General features: G+C 36.3%; 1 protein-coding gene across 1 annotated transcript in view; it reads left to right on the top strand.

Annotated features, from left to right (window-relative positions):
* Positions 1 to 21,007, top strand: part of LOC110099372 (probable thimet oligopeptidase) — a 93,786-nt gene that overhangs the window by 35,175 nt on the left and 37,604 nt on the right. Inside the window, exons 6-10 of the mRNA XM_020826491.2 lie at positions 2,933 to 3,013; positions 3,091 to 3,253; positions 3,366 to 3,486; positions 3,564 to 3,636; positions 4,524 to 4,631. Coding sequence (XP_020682150.1) covers positions 2,933 to 3,013; positions 3,091 to 3,253; positions 3,366 to 3,486; positions 3,564 to 3,636; positions 4,524 to 4,631 — 546 coding nt within the window. The remainder of the gene's footprint in view (positions 1 to 2,932; positions 3,014 to 3,090; positions 3,254 to 3,365; positions 3,487 to 3,563; positions 3,637 to 4,523; positions 4,632 to 21,007) is intronic.

Genomic DNA, 21,007 nt, shown 5'->3' with positions numbered 1-21,007 from the left:
GAGTTTACCCCCATATAGTACTGACTGGGGAAACAACGTACCCGTGCACGTTAAAAAGAAAAAAGAAATGGAAATGTAAATGGTTGTACCTTAATTGGTACATTTAAACGGTGCTCCTGTACAAATGGAAATGGATATATAAATGAATTGAATGTCAATAATAGAAATGGTAAATGGAAATGGATAGTTAAGACCGAATAGAAAAATGACTTATGTGAGATTATAAGGTTTGTAATTCATGAAAGATGTATGTATATTGATTTGATATTAAGAAAGAAAGAAGTATAAGAAAATGTATATATATTATGATATATCTATTTTACTGTTTTATAATTGACAATAATTACTCACTGAGTTTACACTGTAAACTCATCCTATCCAACTAATGTTTCAGGTAAGTCTCCAAAGAATTGAAAAATGGCTGAAATGGATGAGTACGTCTATAGATGACGACGTGCAAATAAAAACATGTAATTTATGATTTATGCAATGTTAAGTATTCGAGGAAATTATGAAATATTAGCTCTTCAGTTGTTTTGAGAAGTTGTATTTTAAAATTGTTTATGATATGAATTGAATTGTTACTATCATTTGAATTTTCGTTCGCGCCTTTTTAATTCGAGCTTTCGGGCCAGGTTATGTCATAAATAGATATAATTAATTAGAATTATTACACTCTAAGCCTATCATCTTTTTATCCATTTCATTCATAATTCGGAAGCAGCTGGTGGTGGAATTAGATTTTAAAGTTAAAAGAGATGGAAAGGAAAAGGAAAAGTGAAGAAGAATGAAAGAAGTAAAGAAGAAGGTAATTAACGGAAAAAGCTGAAGAAGAAGCCGAAGAAGAAGAAAACAAAGAAGAAAGAGAGGGTGATGAGGACATCCGACTATGAAAAATTTTTCAGAGAAGGGGCCGAAGATCTATGGCTGTGATTGGACCACTTTATTTCTGAGCTTTTATGTGTATTTGATTTATTTATTTATATTTTTAATTTTTACCCTTACTTGAGGGAGTAGGCTTATGTGATCCTAGGGAGCACTTTTGTCATTAGACATGCCATTATATTTTTTCTATTTATAGTCCCCTCCCCCTCTTTGGAGAGGATGATGATTATTATGAATGAAAAATTTCTGCACATTATTTCTTGGAGAGTTGTGAGAGTTTGAAGTCCCTAAACTCCTCCCAAGAGTGGATCAAATATCTAGCATCTCTCCACTGGAACCAAGCTAGTGCTTTCCCTTCTAGACATAGCCTTGTTGCCATAAGCTTCTCCTCATTCAACCCATTCATCGTGAAATACCTATCCACTTGGTACACCCATCCATGAGCATCATCCTCTTCAGCTATCAGCATCTTCTACTTCCTTACCCTAGCATCTCAACTCCAACTTCCTCTCCCTCCAATGGTTCCCCCCGTATATTTAGGGTGGGAATCCCAATTTTCTTCCCTCCTCTTTGCATGATCCAATCCCCATGGCTCGTCTCGACTCTTCCATCTCCGATCGCCCATTCCCCTTGCTCGAAATGCCTCCCATAGTGGTCAGCCACCCTACCACCTCCAACACCTTATCCGGCCCTTATTGGAGCCCTATGAGGTGGCTTTTCGTTGAAAGAAACTCTCCTTGTCGAACTCTTGTCCGATCTCGTTTCCCTTAGTTTTACCAAGGAACCCCTGTCAAATCTTGGTTAGGGTTAGAAATCAGAACCGCTAGTAGAGTTTTGGATTGCATCTCCATAAACTTCCTCATTATCTTCTCTAACCCTCCAAATCAGGTCTCCATTCGATTCTCCAAGGTTGAAAACCTTTCTTCGATGGTTTAGAACTTCTCATCCATCCCGGATTTGATTTGCTCTACTTCGCCTTCCAACTGATCCCCCTCTTTGATGCATCTCTCTAAAGCTTTGCTTTGATACCAATTTGATGCGTCTTGAAAGTAAAAATAGTATGAAGTTAAAAAGAACAATGCAGGAACCAAATATTAGAGTTGGTTTTTTATTATTTCTTCAACAAATAATGAAATATACAAATGATCTACTACTCGAGTGGTAGATTGACTCTCTCACAAACTCTAGGCGCCTTTAGGAACAACTTCAAAGAAAAACTACAGCAAACACAATCACATAATGAAATTAAAATCATCCAATTAACTCTAATATAAACCTTCCTTCTTCTATCTCAAATCTGAATTCAAATCAGTCATCTTTTCTTAAATAAACATTTCTTAATTCCCTCCCAATCAAATCAGTCCTCTTTCCCTAAATTTACCTTTCCTAGTTCCCTCTCAATCAAATCAGTCATCTCTCCCTAAATAAATCTTTCCTAATTAATTCCTCCTTACATAGAATAATAGATCCCCTAGGCCCCACAAGGGTGTATCAATATGTGAAAGAAAATTTCAAATTTTGCGATGCATCTTGGCATTGTGATTTGTTTTCATAATTCTCTTCATATGGTACATCACTTGATACACCAGGACTCTTAAACATAGCTTCTAAAATTCCCATTAATGACCTTCATAACGCATAAAAAAATGGCTATGCAAAGTGAAAAAATGACAAACTAAATAAGAACTGAGCATAAATCATAAGTCTAGTGATGATCCTGCATCAGTGTTTCATGGAAAATATAATTGCATTCTTTTATCTGTTTTGTAAAAATTTACATGCTGTTGCTATCAGATTTAGAATAAACTAATGTTACTTTTCTTATTTTTGTGAAGACTCAATTTTATTGCATGCCAACAGGTTTTTTGTTCGTCAGTTATAATGTGATTTCATTCTTTAATATGGGTGATAAAAATTTTATTTTTTGCATTTACGAACTTATAAATATATACATGTGGGTTTGATTTTGGTTACAACACAAACTGCTAAAACTGCTTGCATTCTATTTCTCTACCGCCTGTATAATCGTGCTCATTTTAATTATCAGGTTTTTGAGTTTCTGGAGGAGGTGTCAGACAATTTATCAGATCTGGCTACAACAGAACTTAATTTTCTGAAAGAACTGAAGGTTATTTCTCATTTCTCTACTGCCACTTCTAAAATCTGCCTACTATTTTCATACTTGATATCAAATATTACTTTCAGTTAAAGGAAGAAGGGGATACTTTCTTTGGAATGGAAGATCTGCTATACTACATTAGGAGGGCTGAAGAGCTACATTTTAATCTGGATATGGCAGAAGTTAGACAATACTTTCCTGTGAACGTAGTCCTCTCAGGAATTTTCAAAATATTACAGGATATATTTGGTAAATTTGTGTTTTTGAGGTTTGATGTACCATGAAATGTTGATACTATGTCATAATGCATAAGAAAGTTTTCATATTTTTAGAAATTTACTTGAGATTTTGCTTGCCGCAGGATTGAAATTTAAGGAAGTTAAAAATATTGAGATTTGGGATGAAACAGTAAATCTTTATGCTGTTCTGGACTTGAGTTCAAAAGAGCTTTTGGGTTATGTTTACCTTGATATGTTCTCCAGGTTTGTTTTGGTTTTGGAATGTTATGTCACGGCTTCTGCAATCTGGTATGAACTTACTATTTTTATTCATTTATCAGGCAAGGTAAATTTGCTCATACATGCGTTTTGTCACTTCAAAATGGGTGCTCATCTTCCAAGGGCATTCAACAGGTTAATGGCCTCCTCTCTCTCTCTCTCTCTCTCACACACACACACACACAGACGCATCAAGTATGAACTCACTGTTGTTATTTTCTTCTTAGACATGGAAAATTTGCTCAATCAAGTGTTTATTACTTCAAAATTTTGTGCTCATCTTCCAATGCCATTCAGAATTTGTGCTCTCTCTCTCTCTCTCTCTCTCTCTCTCTTTCTCTCGCTATGTTTGCAGGCTCCAGTGAGTTGACTTCATATGATGTTATGCATAGAATTGTTAAAATTAGACTTTGTTGGTTTAACCTCCATTTTAGGCACAGAGCGGTTAAACTTAGAGGGTAGCTTGCACACAATTTGCTATCAACATCTGTGTTTTCCTGTGCTTTTTCTTAGTTGAACTCACTGTTAAAAAATGAATTTCATGTTTGCAGCTAAATCTTATTTAAGAAAAAAATTAATTGCTTAGGTTATTCTTGAAAAATATTTTGAATACACTACACTCCTTGGCGTTCTGAATGCTCAAGCTAATTGCTCACATGTTTGGTTATTTTAGCTTCATTTCTACGTTAGTTCATTTAAAGCTTATGAATGACAAGCAGCACATTGCAGAACGTTATGCTTATTGAGTTCATCCTCTAATGCCCCAGAGCCCTAAAGTTGGGCGCTCTATTTACTCTATTGACTGAAAAAACAAAAAAGCCTGGTAATCTTTGTGTTGATGATTAACTTGAGCTTCATGTGTGCAATTTCTCGCACCTTGTTATTTGCATTTTTTGTGGTTAAACGTCAAAATGGTCCGTTTCCTAAAACCCTGTTATCCGAATTCAGAATGTTGTTCCTTGAACATATAGACAACTACACTTAATGATCTCTTGTTTTGCAAATATTTTCTTCCTTTGCAGCTTCCTGTTACTTTGCTGATTTCTCATTTTCCCAAACAAATTGATGAGTGCCCGGCACTACTGCGATTCTCTGATGTCATAAGCCTCTTCCATGAGTTTAGTCATGTGGTATGATATATCTTGCCTTATTGTTGCCTTTCAAAATTCAACAATATTGCTTTTACATGATGTATGTCTGGCAAAGCCTTAATTCTTAGAGCAAGTGAACTTCACTTCTCCTTATGAGTTCGTTGCCTACTTCTGTTCTGGATATACCTTGATTGCATAGTGCATACAAGTTTTTGTGTGCCCATTCCTTGGTTTTGTTGTAAAGTGAAGGAGAAGGAACTCAACACAGATTTGCCTTTGTTTACTTTCCTTTTACAGGAGCATGAATGATGTATTCGTTTCACTTTCATGCTGATTATGTTATGAAGTGATAATGACTTTTAATAGGCCATGATTAATTCTTCAAATATGTGTTTTTCTTGGTTTATTTATCTTTCCAGGAAGGATGATTGATGTGAAACATAATTGCATGGATGAATTGCTTTAAGGAATTCGCACACTTAATATTCCTAGAACAAATAATTATATCTTAATGGTGAATTTAAATGACGCAATAAAGCACAAAGAGCGGTAAGACAAGCTTAGGCTAAACCACATGTATAAAGTTTAGATCGAAAATAGCCAACTTAATCTACATTGCATGCATGAGTGGTTTTCAATGATAATCCCTAAGCTAACAAAGAGAATAGTCACTATGAAGCAGGCCACTCACTCACTTATTAAAATACTAGGCTTTAGCGGATAAGACTAACACGATTCCAGTCAATCAATTAATTCCACAATTGGATGCAACTAGGAGAATAAAAGAATAAGGGAAAGAGTTCACCGAATGCTGGGTTTGGGACTTGGAACAGCAATCAGAAGATCTTCCCGGGCTAGACCGTGGCCCCTTTTGGCTGGATTTTGTTTGGACAGCCACCTGGATTCTGTTTGGAGAAGTGGCCTTCTGGGGAGCAGAACAACTGTTTCTGCTGCTGGAATTCTTCTGGACAGCAAGGGGAGGATTGATAGCAGCAAAACTGTTGATCTCCCTTATCTGGAATTGATGGATAGCAAGCTGTTTGGCCTTAGGAAGATTCTGGACAGCAGTTTTCAATGTCCCAAAGTTCAGGACAGCAAATCAAACTCATCTTCTTCTCTTGGCTTCAACGAACATGAGAGGCCTAGGGTTTTCCAAGGTGAAGAGGCAAGAGGAGAGGGGTGGCCAAGGGGGGAGAAGGGGATGGGTGGTTTGGGTGTGGGCTTGGATTAGGTTAGAAGAGGGGAGAGGGAAATTAATCCAAAAATAAATAAATCAGAAATTAATTTCAGATTTTAAGTGGATTTGGCAGGACTTAATTTGAATTTTGAATTCAAATTAAAGTGGGAGGGAGCCTTAATAGGAAGCAATGAAATTAAGCCAATTTATGGGTAGGCCGGTGGTATGAAGAGGAGGGAGGGAGTTGTTGGGAGAGTTTTATGAGTTTCCAAAACAACACACGTGAGTTAAGAAAGGCATCATGAAATCCAAGTTAATTTGAATTTCAAATAGACTTGAATTTATACACTTTCCTAATTAAGATTTGCAAATAAGGAAAGTTTTTGAAATTTGAATTTCAAATTTCAAATTGAGGAAAGTGAATAATAAATCCAATTTGATTTATTTTGAAATTGAATTCATGATTGATACTTTCCTAATTTGGGATTCCCTATATGAAAAGAATTTGAAATTCGAATTTGAATTTCAAAAGAATTCAAATTTTTGAAATTCAAAATTGAATTTTAAAAGAATTCAAATTTTCCCTGTCACACTTGAGCTAAATTAGGAAGTCATTATGGTGATTGAGATCAAAATAACGAGGGGGAAATTATGAGGGGGCCGGCGGCAAAGGGGAAGGAGGAGATGGCGTCGGGTGAGGGGAAGGGCTTGGAATGTCGGTGGGAGCTTGAGGTGGTGGAGCTAAGGAGGACTTGAGGGGGAGGGGATGGCCGGTGGTGGATGGAGAGGGGGAGAAAGGAGAGGAACGAAAAAATACAAATAAGATAAAAGTAAACTAACGAACTCACCAAGAGATCGTAAGAACCGCGAACCTTGGACTCTTCCAAAGATTGACGGATATTGCAAATCACCCTCCTCGGGCTTCTCCTCTCATGAACTCACTAAGAGATCAAACAAGAACAAACTCTTTTTCATTCAATAATTCATCCTCCCAAAATACAAAACAACTAGCCTATAAATAGGCCTCATGAAAAGAAAAGAAATAAAAGACTAAAATGCTCTTCGGGCTACAACACTACATGACCACCCGTAAGGATATAACCGGAAAAACAACAATATAAAATAAACTAGTACATAAAACATATAAGTAAATAACTCAAGATCGTAGCCGTTGATCTCCGATGTCCTCATCAATGATGCTACTTTATATTTATTAATGATTTCAAAAAGAAAAAAAAGGTGTGCCAAGTAGTCTTCTTTACCAGATTTTTTGTTCTATATATTTCAGAACTATATATATGCCTGCTTTGTAAATTCTTTTATGTAGCTTGCTAATTTGAAATTAAAAAATCAAGAGTGACAATTTTGATCTAAAGTGTATATTTACAATTAGCTTAGACTTATTCTAGGTTTGTGGCCAGTGTGAAAATAAAGCTAGAGTCTCCCCAATCTTCTTACAGAAGCTCATGAAAATATTTAGTTCTAATTTTGAGTTAAAAATCAGGATATTACATTGTAATTTGATGTCATATTCTGCCACGAATAAGTAGAACTCGGGCTAATCTCCCAATGGCTATAATGGAAAATACTTGCATGCTATGTGGCTTAGAGTGAGTTTGCAAAAAAATTGGGAAAGTGCAATTTGTTTAGTAGAAGTGAAATATTGAGTGGTAACACTAACTTGCATTGATATGTTTATCGTTTCTTTCCAAACTACAAAAACCAAGAGAAATGTAGCCAGATCTGACAGCATGAAAGCTAAGTGGCTATTGGTTACAGTGAGGGATAATGCAATGAGGGATGTAGACAGATCTAATAGTATGAAAGTTAGGTGGTTGAAGTGGAGATACATAAGTGATCTGTGATCAGCAAAGCGGTGCTTGAATGCCTAAAGTGTCTCAAATTAAAAAAAAAAAAGTTGAATTTGGCAAAAATGAAGGCATTTGAAAATATGCACTAAAGCTATCAATGATTAAGTGACATTACAAAATTTAAATATTCTAATACCACCCTATTTGATAAATTAACCCAGGTGGTGAGCTTGAGTTGACCTCAATATACAGATGGAGTGGTTATCTTCTCTACCCAGTAGTCTTTGTGCTCCCTGACCGAGCTAATTACCCAAACAATTGGCAACAATGCCAGCAGTTTGGGAAACTGAGTGGTTTGGTTGGTGCAAGTAACACTTAATAAGTTGTTAACAGAGCAAATTTGGGTGAGAACTTAGATTGGGGTTAAATTGAGTTGAAGTTTATTTGGTAGAGTTGTCCATGACACTAATGTGTTAGGACTTCATAGGATTGTTAAAATATCTTTCCTTGTTAAAATATCAAATATTTTGTATAACACCAGCTAACACATTGAGGTAAATTAGGGCTTGCTTGTTACAAGGGATATTTCTTTCTAAAAGATATTTCTTTTTGATAAAGCATACTATTATAGCTAGATAATGAATTGAGTACACATAAGACAATTGATAGGAATTGCCAAATTAAAATGTTAAAAGAAGAAACATAATTTTAGACACATGATGGTAAAGAAAAAAACTATCCATCTAGGTGAAGATATCCATTGAAAGTTCTCATTTGTTGGCCTTAACTTCTAGCCTTGTGAATGTTGGAGAATGATGGTTATTTGTTTTCTTTTCTATCTTCATGGAAATGGAAAACAGGATTTGAATTCTTCTATCCACTTAAACATCAGTACTTGATAAACTTTTATCTAAATCAGTAAGTTGTTCAGATTTGTGGCATCAACACCCTCAATGTTTATGGATGCAAATCAGATTATAAAATCCTACTTTTTTGCTTTGTTCAGTAAGGGGATGATTTGTAGGTTATAATTCCATAGTAATATCTAGAGTTTTTCCAATTTTGTATGCATGCTTGGATTGGAACTTTATCCATAATCAATGAAGTTAATTTTTGATTGTTTGTATGGTCCCTTTGCTCCTGACTGTTAGGATCAGTAGGAGATAACTTTCTCAATTCTGGATGGCCTATGAACTAATTAAGGTATTTATATCCAAATATTTTAGTGTAGCATAAGCTAAGGAAAATAAATTAAAATTGGAGTGATAGGAGGTTCCATGGATGAGTCAAGAGTGAAGAAACTACTTTAACTTACACTTTAGAAAGCCTCAAACATAGTAAGATTATCTTGAATTGGAGTGATAGGAGGTTTCATGGATGATTCAAGAGTGAAGAAATTACTTTAACTTACACTTTAGAAAGCCTCATACATAGTAAGAAAAATTTAGAATAATCTGATAATAGTAACGAGGATCAATAAGCCAAATAGAATATTTTCTAACTAAATGCAAATCTATCATAAATCTATCAATAGTCTTATGACTAGGACGGCCCATCGAGAATTTTCACACAAAATAGAAGGAATGGAGTTGCTAACTCCAAGATCTCAAATTAATTAACGTTAGAGCTGGTTTACCCTAAAGTGTGGAGGGTTGTTTGTGATGATGAGGTTTTGATCCTTGATGAAAAAAAAAAAACAAACAAAAGAAATTGCATAGATGAAGTCCTTTAAATTATAGAGCCATCAACCCACCCCCAATAATTATAACGAGGGATCAAGGAGCATTGACATCCTGAAAAATTTTGAGCATTTGTGTCAATGGTGGTGAAGGAATAGCTCCGATAGGGGATAAATGCTGATGAGCATGCATCAAAGAAGATGGCTTGGATGTTGAGGAATGAACCAAATCTAGGATAAGTGAGGAAGGATAATGATGACCAAATATAGAAGTATTTAATTTTTTCTTTAAAGGATGAAAACCTATTCTTACATTTTATAAAGGAGCACAAGAATAATTATAAGATTTTTAGGAAGAGTGAATGAAGGGGCAAACCCTTGATGCGAGAGCCAAATAGAAATGCATGCCTAATAAATTTTCTAAATTGAGCATCAATGTGAGGATTATGGATCGAACTAGTGACATCATATTTGAGAGTTGGGGCATGCATCACTAGACCAAGGTCCAATTCATAAAACAATGAATGTCAAAATGAGATGTAACTTGGGATCTTCCTAGGAGGTCAGTACTATTATCACCCTTATATGCTTAATCGCTAGAAGGATCATATATTGATGCTTGAATAAGTGTAGCCAGAATCAAATCTAGCCTTTAGTTTAGGGAACTCAACAATTTGCAACTGTCAAAACTATGGTGGACCACATCATTGATCGCCCAGGAAAATTAAAGCATGTCCAGAGATCAAAGATTGAGGGTGTTGAATTTAATTGAATCAAAGATCAATGATAGATGGTCTTCAATTTAACTGGACCAAAAATTTGCTCTTTGGTATTTGCTAATGAAGGAACTCTTGTGTGAGAAGTTGAAAATTATAATTGTGTTTGTTGATGGGGGGCTGTGTTTAGTTTATGTTTGTTTGGATATAATCTCAACAAAAATGCAATTGCACGTGCTTATCAAATAATAATGTGTATAAAAAAGTGTCGATTCCATGAGAAAATTCTGTGATGCACACAAATATTCTAGTATCGTATACTCTAACTACTTTATTTATCCCATGAAATGAAATTAGGGGTAATCTCTATCTCTAATAAGAAATGCAGGAAACAATGAATATCCTGTAATTAAAGTGTTTTGGACTAATGATAGTGAATATCCTAAGTTTTTCTAAGTAGTCTCTCCTACATTAGCTGCGGATTAGAGCATATGTATCCTTAGATATCTGTCGAGCTTGGAAGGATGTAAATGAAGGTTTATGACCTTCCTTCCTACAATTATTAAGTCTCCATAAACCCTAGAATACCAAACATCTTATATCTAGACATGCAAGCATTCCATCTTAATTCTCCTAATTGTTCCAACATTCCTCCGTTGAGGTAATGTATCACATTAAATGTTAATTTTATACATGAACACTGCATAAATTATATGAAGAGCAAGAGATATTGAAAACAAGCTCATATTTTAAAACTCAAGAGTGTACATTAGGAATTACAAAGTTTTTCACATCATTAATCCAAAACTATGAGTTTAGTTGGCCATGAAATAAAAATTGAATAACACAAATTCTATTACTTGCTCAAGAAAGAAAGTACAAGTAGAGAATATGAAGAAAGTATCACCTAGAATGAAGAATCCCAGACAGATTCTTTGGATGGACCCCTCCCAAAGTGAATCTCCCATTTCAACTTCGCTCTCAATATACTTTTCATCTCCAATTGATTGTTTGCTCACTACAATGTTGACCAGCCACCCTAAATGATGTATCTCACTGTTCCTTGGTCTCTCTCAGAATCTTCTCTAGATTTCTCCAAAAAAACCTCTTACAGAAAAAGATAAAAAATTATTTATACTTAATACAAAAACAGACTCAAGTGTCGCGACGCTTGACATGGTAGCGTTGTGACATTTGAATTTGACCTAGCACCTCGGCGCTCTGCTTGACTTCTCCGCTTTGGCGTTGAGACGACCCACCACGGCTGTTGATTGAACTGGTTCGACTCTTGGCTTAGTCGACGCGGTGCTTCTTTTTCTTAACTGTTATGCCGCAGTACGACAAAAGATAAGAGCTGCGACGCTCGCTTACGTCATCAGCGCTACATCACTTCTGATGTTGGTGTGTCAGCGTTGAATTTTTTGCAATTTTCTCGAGACTTTGACATTGCAATGTTGATTTTCGGCTCTGCGGTGTTGCCCTTCAATCCACTTTGGCGCTGACTTCTGTGAAATTTTCCTGAGACTCTAGCGATGTAATGTCCAAAATCTGCTCCGGGGCGTGAAGATGCTACATTGTTGATAATTGTGGCGCCACGACGCTGGTTCTAAACTTTGCAAATTTTGCTCCGCTTGATACATTCTCGCACAATATCAAATAAAACATACATCTCTGCTGGAATTTAACAAAATAAAATACAACATAATTTTCACTTAACATTTGCATTCAATGAAGTCATTGGACTTTAGTTTGCTGATTATTAGGTCTTTGAAGTTGTGGGGATTGAGCTTGATATCACATTAGAATTGTCGAGTATGAGGAGAAAGTGAGGAGAAGCATTCATGGCATTGGCAAGCTCTTTAGTGTTTGGAAATGACAGTTGGGGCTTAGTGTTGTAGTCGAAGAGGAGGCAAAAGATATGTTGGGCTTGCTTATGGGTGCTCAATTGCTTGGAGCTAAGCGTGTGGGTTAGAGCTTAGATGAGTAGAAGAAGGAAGGACACCAAAGTTAAACATGTTGTGAGTAGAAAGGTGAGAAGTGAGAATGATGTAAAACTAACAGGAATTGCAAGAGAATAATAAAATTATTGTAACGCTTGCTACTTTAGAATCTTCAAACTCCCAGCCGAGATCGAAGAATGGCGCTAAAGGATATCAATTTGTCCTTGAGAATCGTATGTGAATCTGTGGTTGACTTCAAGATCGGCCATCCTTGAACATGGGAGACTTCTTTATTGGGATCCTTAGAAGAGCCGTCGTCTTGTGATGGGGGGGAGGGAGAGGAAGAGCCGACGGTTCGGGTTTCAGGTAGAGAGGGAAGAGGAGGGGGGGGGGGTTCTTGGGTTAAGGCTATGGGTTAAGGCTATGGAGGTGGAAGGGATGAATTATATATAAAAAAATCTGAATTTAATTTCAGATTTTCTAAGGGAGGGAAAGGGATTAATTTGAATTCCAAATTATCCCCAATTGGACTATAGGGGGCGGTGTCTTAGGAGGGAATTATGGGGGGAGTTTAATTAGCATTAATAATTAATTGGAGAGAGAAAAGCCAAGGGGAGGGGCCGGCCATATGAGGAGGGGGAGGGTGTCTAGATTCAATATATGTGGGCCCTTTTGAAATTTGTTGACTTAGAAAAAAATGAAATGAAATGAAATAAAAAAAATGTCGAAACAATTTACGTCGTAGTTGGCCCCACTCCATGAAGCGAAGCAACTGTTCGCTAAATAACCGCCTGCTCATCTCTTGAAAGCGACGAGCAAAGAGCAATGGGGGACATTCGGATCCATCGCTCATTTCTTTGTATCGCACATGAATAGTGAAGCCGACACCCCAACCCATCGTTCGCTGCTGTTCGACTTCGGCCCTAACGTTGTTGTTCAACTTCGTTGCTTCAAGAGCTGTCTAGGGTTTGCCTTTCATCTTCTCTTTTCATCATCGATGTTCGGCTACGTTGCTTCGCAGGAGGGTAGGGAGTGCACAGTCGCTTCCTCGGTTCACTGTTGCCGTCTGACTTCTGCTTCGCAGGAGGAATAGAGATTGCACGGGTCGCTCCTTCGGTTCCTTAGTGGATGTCCGACTTTGCTTTTTCGACTCTACCCCATTATTGCTATTTGGCTTCCTTGCTTTGTAGGAGGTATAGAGATTACACAAGTTGTTTCTTCGACTTCCTCTGCTACTGTTCGACTATGCTCCTTCAACGACGAACTTGACCGTGCCCGAGCAGACTCCATTCAAAAATTTTTTAATACATATTATAATATATAATTATATATATATATTATAATATATAATTAAATATATAAAATATATATACTATGATATATCTATATCATAATATATTATATATCTTAAAAAAGAGAATGAGAAAAAAAGAAGTTAAAATCTTTCAAGCAAGTGTCGAAGACCCCCGGGCCGTTGTACCTTAGGTTCGGCTGGGATGGTTTAGAATTCGAAGACTCGTGCTGTGATCTTAGATCAAGGCGGATGGTTTTAAATTCGAAGCACCCGCGCAATTGCTCTTAGATCTGGGCGGGTTGAAATAAAATTCAGAGTCCCCACGCAGTCGATCTTAGATTCTGGTGGGATGGTTTAAATTCGAAGGCCCTACGCCATTGACCTTAGGTCCGGGTAGGAAGAAATTATTGCAATTGTCGCCCCGATTTCTCCCTCGGTGGGGAGGTGATGCAGGGAGGCTGCCAAAATTTCCTCAAATCCTGAAGGAAATTAATATAAATTTGAATATTGATTCAACTAAAATGTTAAAATTGACTTTTAAGTATTAATTAACTAATTTAGTTAAGTAAGATTTAATAAAAAATAATTTGATTAAGATAAACCAAAATAATTGATTAATTGAGATCTTCAAAGTCTCCTTTATCGTTAAATGCGTGGGAGCGAAGAACCTACAAACACTCATTCTTCTCTGGTCCCTCTAAATCTAAATATTTTCTTCTTTTAAAGACTGTTGCAATCATCATTAGGATTAAGCTTATTTGAATAGTTACTAAGAGCCTATTATTAATATTTTTATAAGAATAAGGGGGCAAGCATATTCTCATTGTTTTGAAAATCGACCGGACCGTCCAGTTCAACCTGTTTGGTGGATGGTCCGATCCATCTTACAGAACCGGATCTGCATCAGACCGGATCAAACCAGATTGAACTGGCTGTTCAACCAGTGAACCGGTTCGGGTTGGAAAGAACCGACCAGTTTAAAATAATTTTTTTTTGTTTTAATTAAATTTTAAACAATATATTTTAGTTTATTAAATTCTTTTAACTTTTTAAAATACTTTTATTAAATTTGATGATTAATTTTATCATATTATATGCAAGTTATCTTAAATAACTCACATAATTTGTTTAGCAAAAAGAGTGTACTTCACACTTTATAAAGGGTTCAAAGCATCATCTCAAACTCCTCTTATGATGTGGGACTAAAAAAGTTACCTGAATAGTTTAGAATATGAATTTGGGCTAGTTAGACTTCAAATTTAGGCTTAGTTGGGCTATAAATTCAGCTGATTAATTAAATTAATTTTTGAAAGAAAATGCAGAAAAGGAGGGGGGAAGAAACGTTTTCACCAAATGACATATATAACGTTGCTTTCCAACTCTCTAAAAACTCTCAAACTCTCCATAACAATACAAACAACTCAACACACTCAAACTAAACTTCTCTGCATGCTCTCCAAAGCTCCCCTGTACGAGCACCTACAACTATTTGTGGGCTCTATCCTCTGCAACTGTAAGCCTCGGTACTTCAACTTCTAGCTACAAACACCTACTAACAAACAAATGAAGAGTCAGTATATCATAAATAAATTGAATGAATGCTGATAAATCTAAGCTATTGCAGGTAGAACCAAGTACTAGAATGCAAGAAAAGCTAAGTACTGAAAAAACTAGTAAAGTAACAGTGCCAAAAAATGAGTAGAGTAGTGGACTATTGTGGTAAGAAATGACTACGAGCACAGAACAACTAAAACACTGACACAGTGTCAAAACCTCAAAGTGTCAAAATCATAAACTCAAACCAACTCAAACAAGTACATAACAAATCTCCAAACATTGTACAAGCAACTACTATCTATTCAAACAATCAAAATTTTTGGGCGGTCTTGTTTATAAAAACTTGGTTGTAAGATCCATTACCCGGTAACTTTTTAAAGGAAAGACGTAAGCCCGACCTTAAGGGAAAGTTCTAGGTGAAATTGACCTAACCCTTAACCCCCAATTAAATACCTGTCCACTTCTAATAAAAGTCGTAGGTCCGACCTCTAAGGGAAACATTTAGGTGATAATACAACCCTATACCCATCACTTGGGCACCCTAGTCTATATAGGACTTGGTTGTATGATTCAATCAAAATTTTGAAAAAACCTAAGATTGCAAACAATATAGAGTTTTCCTTTCAAAATAAGAAAATACACACTAAATAGATAAAATACAACAATTAAACTTTTAAACATAGCACGAAACAACTTAAATCTGATAATAGAACATAAAAACACCTAAAGAAGCTTTTCATTTTGATTGAGAAGAAATATACAAATGGGGTGATCACTTGCGGGGAGAAGAATTAGATAAGAAGCCCGAGACGAAGTTTTAGAAGGAGGAGAAGACGAAGAGGCATAGCTCGCAAGTTATCCAAAAAACCCTCAGGTTTGAGTTCCAAAAATTACTCCATAACAATCTTTTTTTCTACTCCAAAACATCCTATATTTATAAGGTGAAAAGAGGAAGCCAAGCAACCCCAACCAAATCTCCAAACATTGTACAAGCAACTACTATCTATTTAAACAATCAAAATTTTTGGGCAGCCTTGTTTATAAAAACTTGGTTGTAAGATCCATTACTCGATAACTTTTTAAAGGAAAGACATAAGCCCTGACCTTAAGGGAAAGTTTTAGGTGAAATTGACCTAACCCTTAACCCCCAATTAAATACATGTCCGCTTCTAATAGAAGTCGTAGGTCCGACCTCTAAGGGAAATATTTAGGTGATAATACAACCCTATACCCATCACTTGGGCACTTTAGTCTATAGAACTTGGTTATATGATGCAATCAAAATTTTGAAAAAACCTAAGATTGCAAACAAAATAGAGTTTTCCTTTCAAAATAAGAAAATACAACACTTAAACTTTTAAACATAGCACGAAACATCTTAAATCTGATAATAGAACATAAAAACACCACCTAAAGAAGCTTTTCATTTTGATTGAGAAGAAAGATACAAATGGGGTGACCACTTGCGGAGAGAAGAATTAGATAAGAAGCCCGAGACGAAGTTATGGAAGGGGGAGAAGACGAAGAGGCATAGCTCGCAAGCTATCCAAAAAACCCTCAGGTTTGAGTTCCAAAAATTATTCCATAACACTTTTTTTCTACTCCAAAACATCCTATATTTATAGGTGAAAAGAGGAAGGCAAGCACCCACAACCACCTCCAGCCGAACCAATCAAAAAATGGGAGACAAAAAAAGGCCAACAGGCAATGCCTATAGCAGCACCCGAATGGTCATGCTGGAAACATGAATGGCCAGTCACGGGAATAGGCGCCAGACGGAGAAACTGAAAGGCCAAACAGAGAGGGGAAGAACTCGGACCACCCAATTTATGAAATGAAAAAGGCATCCCAACATCATAATGAGCTGAATTAAGAAGTAGAACCAACAACTCACGAAAGGGGTAGCAAAATCCGAGAAAACCAAGCCCAAACTAAGGAACCAAATCAGCCCAAAGCCAAGGCACTTCAATTGCCCCCCTCCCTTCTGCCTACATCATTGTAAGTCCCACAACTCGGGTCACTTGGCTTAAAGTGCTAGGTCGTAAGACTCATCATTAGACAAACTTCTAAGGAATCAATAAGACCTACCCAACTAAAATATTTGGGCTACCTTCAGTAGAGGCTGTAAGTCCCACTAATTTGGGATACTTCATAATGAAAGTTATAAGTCCCTACCCAATGTAATCACACGGGCAACTCATGTTAACAAAATTAAGGTAAAAGCCTCAAGAGAAAGTTTCATCTTTAAATAATATTTTGAAATACAATAATTATGATTCATATGTTTAAAGCATGTGGAATTTCTATCGTAGGATCTCCTACCCAAATAATTAAAGCTTTCGGGCACTCTAGCCTATAGGGTTAGGTTGTAAGACCCACTAGCGGGCTATTTCTTAAAACCACGTGTTAGGAAAATTGTTAAGTAAATAGCGATGGTCCTATAACTCAAACAATCAAATTTAAACATATGGGTATCTTAATATAAAGGATTAAGTTGTAAGACCCATTTTTTTAGGCTACTTCTTAAGAATAATTGAAACCTCCGGACAACCTTACTGTAGAGTTAGGTTGTAAGACTCATCCTTGGGCAACTCATAAATAGAGCAATAAGTCCCATTCCAAATCAAATCCTCGGGCAACTTTCTACGAAAGTTGTAAGTCCCAACCTAAATCTAAATACCTGGGCTACTTCCTAAAAAAGACATAAGTCCCGCTCCAATCCAAACTCCTCGGATACTTCTAAACGAAGTCATGAATCCCAAACTAAATAAATTTATGGGTATTCTAATAGATGTAAACCCCAAAGCGCCTAATCAAATTAAAACTCACATTTAATCACTTTAGTCTACTCGAGATCCCCGAGAGAAGGTAACCTATGGCTGCTAATCGGATTCCCTGGACACTACAGTCAATGATTGTTAGTGTTGGTAGATTGAAATCTTCGGTATACCCGGGACGACAGAACCATTGGATCTTGATCGGGTTTACCTCCATTTTCTCTACTATTGAGACTAAAAATATTTAAAATTTATTGATCCTTAATCGAGAATTCTCTCTTATGTGTTAAGAGGGGTAATTAACTTTGAGTGCTTGTGTTTATGGGAAGTAAGGACCCCAGATCTTTAAACCCTGACACTACCCTCAGGAAAAATATGGTTAATTACTATCTGAGTTAAGTAAAATGGAATTCTACAGCTGCAAAGCGGGATTCATGCATTCGTGCCATTTTTCTTGAGCCAATAAAATTAAATCTTTGATTTAATTTCAGATTTTGAGGTAATTATGGGCTTTCCTAAAATAGTTTTATCAATAAGGAAAGTGCCTTAAATTCAAATGTTAATTCGAATTCAAATAGGAAACTTTTCAAATTAATTATATGTTATGTTAGGAAGGGAATTAAAGTGAAAATCAAGCATGTGGGCACTAGGGGCCGGCGGCTTGGAACTTGGGAGGCTGGCGGCGTAGGGTGGTGGGGCGGCGGCAATGTCACGATCCGGCCCGGTTAGCTCGCAAGTGCGAGGCGGGAACAGAGATCGGACATAAAGAAGATAAAACGAACATTACAAAACAATTAATATAACTCCAAAATGAAGCTATCATACATTTAAAAAGAAAATGCCACTACAATTTCCAAACATAAAACTTTTTCTTTTCTTTCTTCAAAGATCACCAATAAATGATTTGTGCTATTAAGATTACAAAAGATACAAAGGGATTCATATGTATAACATTTTTCTTTTCAATTCTAATTCTAATCTTTCACTACAAAACATCAAAACACAAAAGAACCTGCCGCCCGTCGTCTCCCTACGACGGTAGATAGTGCGCTGGTGGTTGGTTGGCCATCTACCCTTTCTAGTTCCTCCTGAAAAAGTATTCCCACACGAGGGTAGTTCTTACCTCATAGTGAGAATGAAATTAAATAAAACTTAAAATCAAGAGAGAAAACTATAAACATGCTTTGGGAAATTTTAGCAAAAGAATCATTGATCATTATAAACAAGTTGTGCTCAAAGAAAAGCATACCTTACCTCAACTTTCAAATGCTATATCTTTCCATAACCTTTCCTTTCTTTCTTTTTAAAACCATGCCTCATGGATAATCTCATTGCATTGAATATGTGTATAAACATTCATAATAGTTTAATATACATATAACTATAACACCCGTCTCAGGAGTATCACTTTATCTGATCAGGTACAGATTAATATTGCCATTCCTTTCCATTGGTTATAGGAACCATCCTTTTCCATGGCTCATAAGAGCCTCCTTTTCCATGTGATACTCCGCATTCAACATGCACATACATTTAGTATTTATATAACCATAAGAAATGCTTTAAATAACTCATTCCATGAATTAAACAAGTGTCATGTTTCCATATGAATGTGTGTATGCTTGCTATGCTCATGTCATTGCATGTAAATGAAAACATATGTGAGTACAAGTAAAAAGAATATGGGGATCATTCATGAGTTGTCCATTTGCATATAAGTGAAAATCTTGCCTTTTTGCTTTGGTATCCATGAATATTTACAAAAAGCAAGAGTAATAAAAAGATAATCATAATTAAGCCATGAAGAATTTTACCATTTCCATAAAATGCAATGATGAAAAGAAAGATTAGCTATATTCATAAAAACTTCCATATCACCTACCTCAATCCGGTGCGCCACAAGGCGATCCTTCAAAAGTCCTCACGCCCCCTTTTTCTCTTCTGAAATCAAATCTCATACAAGTGTGGAAAACATTAATGGTCAGATATAAGTTTCTCTCTCTTAAAACCAGTAACATGTAACTATTCAATATTCTCAAAACATATGGTTTCGTTTCTAATTAAAATCCCCCACTTAAAATCATTTGCTAAACCAATTATCTTCACTGAGAATAGTGATCATTCTCTAACTCTAAGCTTTTGAGAAACCCTTACTATTAGGGCTGTTAAAACTTCTTCCTAAAAAGAATTTCTATCTTCACTCAAAAAGACTTCCTAAACCCCATTATGGAATTTTCTACAAAAGTTTTTAATAGTAAATTCGTAGTAAACGGGAATAACTCTATGTATTTCAAAAATTCATATTTTCATATAAAGTAACCACTTAGGGTTTTAAAAACATCACATTACTTTCTTTAAGCTTATCCAATAGGAAAACTCTCAGTTTTAACAAAAACCCTAAATTTACAAAAACAATTACTTCTCTTAAAACTTATTAATCAAATTCCATAATTATCTTCCAAGAATCATTAGGAAACATTCTTGTGAAGCGTACTTTGAAAGAAAACATTTTTGAGTGAAACCCTAACGTTCCAAAAATTCATATTTTCAAGAAATTCAACTTGCATTAAGGTTTAGAAACATCCTTTAATCATCCTCTAAACTTTTCTCAAAGAAAATCCAAGTTTTCTCTAAACCCTAGTTTTCATTCCTTAGAGAAAACTCAAGGGAAGAAGGAGAAAACTCAAGCAAAACACATACCTTAGTCTTCCCTTAGTCTCCCCTACGATTTTCCCCAAGGTTGGCCGCCGGAATCCGCCGCCGGAGCCGCTCGATCTCCCTTGCCCGTCGCCCCTACCGTCCGCTCCCTCTCGGCTTCTTTCGCTCAAACCGTGCGAATGGGGGAGAATGAGGGCTCGGTTGGCTCATAATAGGAAGATGGGGGAAAGCCAAAAGACATACATGCCCTTACTTAAACAACCCATGCTTGAACAAACCTTAAGGGTAGAATTGGCATCATGAGACTTCTCTTAATTTTAATTCCTAAATTAAGCAAAATTAAATATAAGTTCTTTACATCAAATTTCTTAGAATTTTGCGTTAAATTTTTCAAAATTATTTCCATCGAAATCCGACATCCTCGAATTTTCCACTTAAAACTCGTTGCGACACTTTGAAAAGCGTGCGAGGTCTAAAACGACATGGGTGGTGGGGCGGCGGCAATGGGAGGGATTCTTGGTTATAGGTGGTAATGGGGAAAAGTGGTGGTGCCGTCAGGTGGGGAAAGGTGGAGGGAAAGCCGGCAGATGTAGAGAGGGTGGGGAGGTGGTCGGGTGTAAGGGAAGGGGAAAAAGAAAAGATAAGCCAAGAGTCTCAGACTCTTCCAAAGACTGACGGGTATTGCACTCACCTTCACCACAGGTTCTCTTTCTTCTCTCAAAGCTCACAACACTGAAGAAGACAAAAGATCAAAAATTTCATTCATCAAATCATCCCTAATACAATAGAAGGGGCCCTATATATAGG

This window comes from Dendrobium catenatum, unplaced genomic scaffold (assembly GCF_001605985.2).
Source record: "Dendrobium catenatum unplaced genomic scaffold, ASM160598v2 fragScaff_scaffold_980, whole genome shotgun sequence".
Lineage (NCBI taxonomy): Eukaryota > Viridiplantae > Streptophyta > Magnoliopsida > Asparagales > Orchidaceae > Dendrobium > Dendrobium catenatum.
This window is presented reverse-complemented; position numbering and strand designations above follow the sequence as displayed.